The following is a 3,035-nucleotide window of genomic DNA, read 5'->3' as shown; positions in this document are numbered from 1 at the left end:
TTGTATTATAATATTACATATGTTCTTACGTAAAAACATCAGGATCCTTGATGTGTTCAGCTATTCCAAGTTTATAGAAATTTTAAGGCCTAACATACACAGGGTATCCCTAGGTAGTGGAATCTAATGCTTATCTGTTTCCTTTTTGTATTTTGTTGTTGTCATTTGACAAATTATACAAGCTGAAGATTTATTGCTTTTTAATCAGAAAAGAAAGAAATGGATTTTTAAAAGAAGTAATTTTGCAAAGGAAATGGCTTGTAACGTAAGTTGAGGAAGTAGTCTACAGAAGTCAATGGCTAGCTTGATACATTGTTAGGTGCCAGAGGGTGAAAAGGAAAAATAGGAGAATAATAACCCAATATTCACAAGAAATTTCTATCTCCTTCTGATCCTAGTCCCCTGAATTCCTGTTCTACCTCAGGTGGCATTAGGAGAAGACCTGTCTTCTGCCAGAACTTAACCCAAACACACAGAGTGACAACCATGAAGCCCCAGGTTCTCCTACACATCATGCTCACATATGGGTTTGTGATGCTTCTGCCTGTGCTGGGAGGCGTCGAGGACAAGACTTTTTGTAGGTGGTATGACATGGGGGGAGGGGTCTCTGCCCAGCCCTGGGATGACGGGTGTAACTGATTGTGGGACTACCTTTTCTGGACCACAACCCTCCTTAAAGCAGGGATATCCAAAAGATTTAGGATGTATGTTTCCAGTTTGGTGCCCCTCTAAATCCCCCTCTGAGATCTGAAAGAATAATGGGCATAAGGAAAGGGAACCTAGCTTTGCCTATAAGTACATCCCATAAGCTATAATAAATGATTATTCCCAGTATTAGACTACCTTAGACAGTGGAAACACCAACACAGAGCTGCCCTCTGAGTCCATATTTTCAAGTTTCTTGCCTTTGATGAATACCAAAGGGCAATATTATTTACTTGGGAGGGAATAATCTTTAAGAATATGAAAAAATGGAAAAGACAAGAAAGGGATTCTTAGGAGTCAAAGTTTGGGGCCAGATGATAAAGAGGGGAAAATGAAGGAAGGGTTGTGGGCTAGTAAAAGATATGGAACATAGAGAGAGGTTGAGTGCCTAGTTGGTATGAGCACAGAAGCAAAGAGACAAGGGGAAAGATAGTATCTATTCTCCCTCAGCTCAGTTTTCCATTCTGTAAACTAGGTATGGAAAGTGGAGCTAGAGAATATTGCAGGCCCTGAAATCCCAAGTACTAAAGAAATAGACTGGTGAGGTAGTACCATTGTTGTGAAGTTGTCCTGGGTCGTATCTTTAGGGAGCTAGGGGAGGGTCCAAAGGCCTACAGTGCTATGGGGACATGTGGAAAGAGGGAAGACATGTGATGCAACAAGGGTCTCCTGTGAAAAGACTCAGCTAGAATTCAAGGAAAGGATTTTCTTAAAATGAAGAGAAATATTTTGTTTGTGACTTTGAGCTCAGGATTCAGAGCTTGAGGATTATTAAGCTTGGGAAAGGTGTGTGTTTTCTCTAAGTTGTGGGTGATGGATCTGCCAACATCTACCATCTCAGTTCCAGTTGGAAGAAGAGCCACTGAGCAGTGCTGGGTACAGCCTCTGTTAAAGTATTGTAAGAAGAGGTGCACTAAATTACAGGAGTGTTTATCTCCCAATCATACATGTTGCTGGACCTTCTGTGGAAATATCTGCTTGGACAATGAGTGAGTTGGTTGGAGTGGGAAGGTTGGGCTTGGACATGCTTCCTCAGTACTGGTCACCCTCATTCAGAAGCTGTAACATGGAACAGAGTCACCAAAATCCTGGTCAAAGAAATAGGCAGCATAAGGCAATGCACTCTAATCTCTATACTGAGACTGCCATTCAGGGCAAAAAACCCAAGGCACCAATGTAGGGGGGCGCTCACTTTTCTTCCTTTGCTCTCATTCAGTTCCCCCAAAGGGTCATCCGTCGGTTTGTTCATCCCTCCTTTGTCCAAGGTCCAGACTATTGCCTCCTTGGTCTGGTCTTTCCATTGGCCCCTTGAGGCAGGCAGGCCCAAAGAGTCCTGGGCTCCACCTATCTCCCCAGTTGGCAAATCTCTTTGGAGAAATTGCTTAAAATGGGTAACTCCTCATCTTACAGAAAGAATTTCTGTTCCCATTAACAGGGACCAGGGTGCTATTAAGTTTGGCTGTCCCCAGGGCTCCCTGCATTTTAACCACTTGACTTTTCTCTTCCAGAGAACCCTTTAAAAGCATGCTAAATCCCTAGGTTCTAGCAGGCCCACCACAAGTGTGGACTAGAGGATGACAGTTTAACCTAAGAAGAGTGCTACCTGGCTCCCTACTGGGTTATTCACTTGCCCTGGCTGAGGATCCTTCCATTCTCCCCTTGATCTCTCTGTCCTGAGAAGGTCCAAGTGTCTGCCAAATAAACTGATAACCAACCTGAGGGCCCTGCTTTGTCTTATGCTGCATTCCTGTGGTTACCTTCTGTTTTATGATGACCAACTGTTGTTCCCATCTAATCACCATGGGTATAGGCACCCAACTCTGCCTTCCCAGTTAGACCTATATATTAATCAATAACCTCATAGCTGTAACAAAAATGCAGAGATTTATAAATATCCCAGTAAATGAAGTAAAAGCTTATTCTCAATTCACTGAGTGTGTGCAGTGAATGACCCCATGCCATGTATGATTCAAAATCCTGCATCCTTCTATCTATAACTCAATCATCATTCAGGGTGGCATCTGCAACCAGACAGCAGATTGGAGAACATGGTAGTATGGAGGCTCTTATAGAAGCTTTTTAAGGGACAAGCATAGAAAGGGAACTCTATTTTTATCTACATTCTATTTGCCATAAGGTCATCACACAGTCCTCTTATTTGCAAAGGAGACTGGCAGACATAATCTATCTGTATTCCCAAGACAATACAAAGCAGGGTTTGGTGAACTCACAGCAGTCTCCGATTTATCTAATAATAGAGAGCCAAACTCCTCAAGGAAGACCCAATACCCTGCCCTCCACATCACTGTCCAATGGAGCAAGCATCCCTG

The 3,035-nt window shown here is 43.0% G+C and overlaps 1 protein-coding gene across 1 annotated transcript; it reads left to right on the top strand.

Annotated features, from left to right (window-relative positions):
- Window positions 1-486: 486 nt before the first annotated feature.
- WFDC9 (WAP four-disulfide core domain 9) lies at window positions 487-2,244 on the top strand. Its single transcript, XM_026014715.2, has 3 exons — window positions 487-577; window positions 1,547-1,694; window positions 2,214-2,244. Exons 1-3 carry the CDS (start codon window positions 487-489, stop codon window positions 2,242-2,244), a joined length of 270 nt encoding a protein of 89 aa, XP_025870500.1.
- Window positions 2,245-3,035: the final 791 nt, after the last annotated feature.

This window comes from Vulpes vulpes, chromosome 14 (assembly GCF_048418805.1).
Source record: "Vulpes vulpes isolate BD-2025 chromosome 14, VulVul3, whole genome shotgun sequence".
NCBI lineage: Eukaryota > Metazoa > Chordata > Mammalia > Carnivora > Canidae > Vulpes > Vulpes vulpes.
This window is presented reverse-complemented; position numbering and strand designations above follow the sequence as displayed.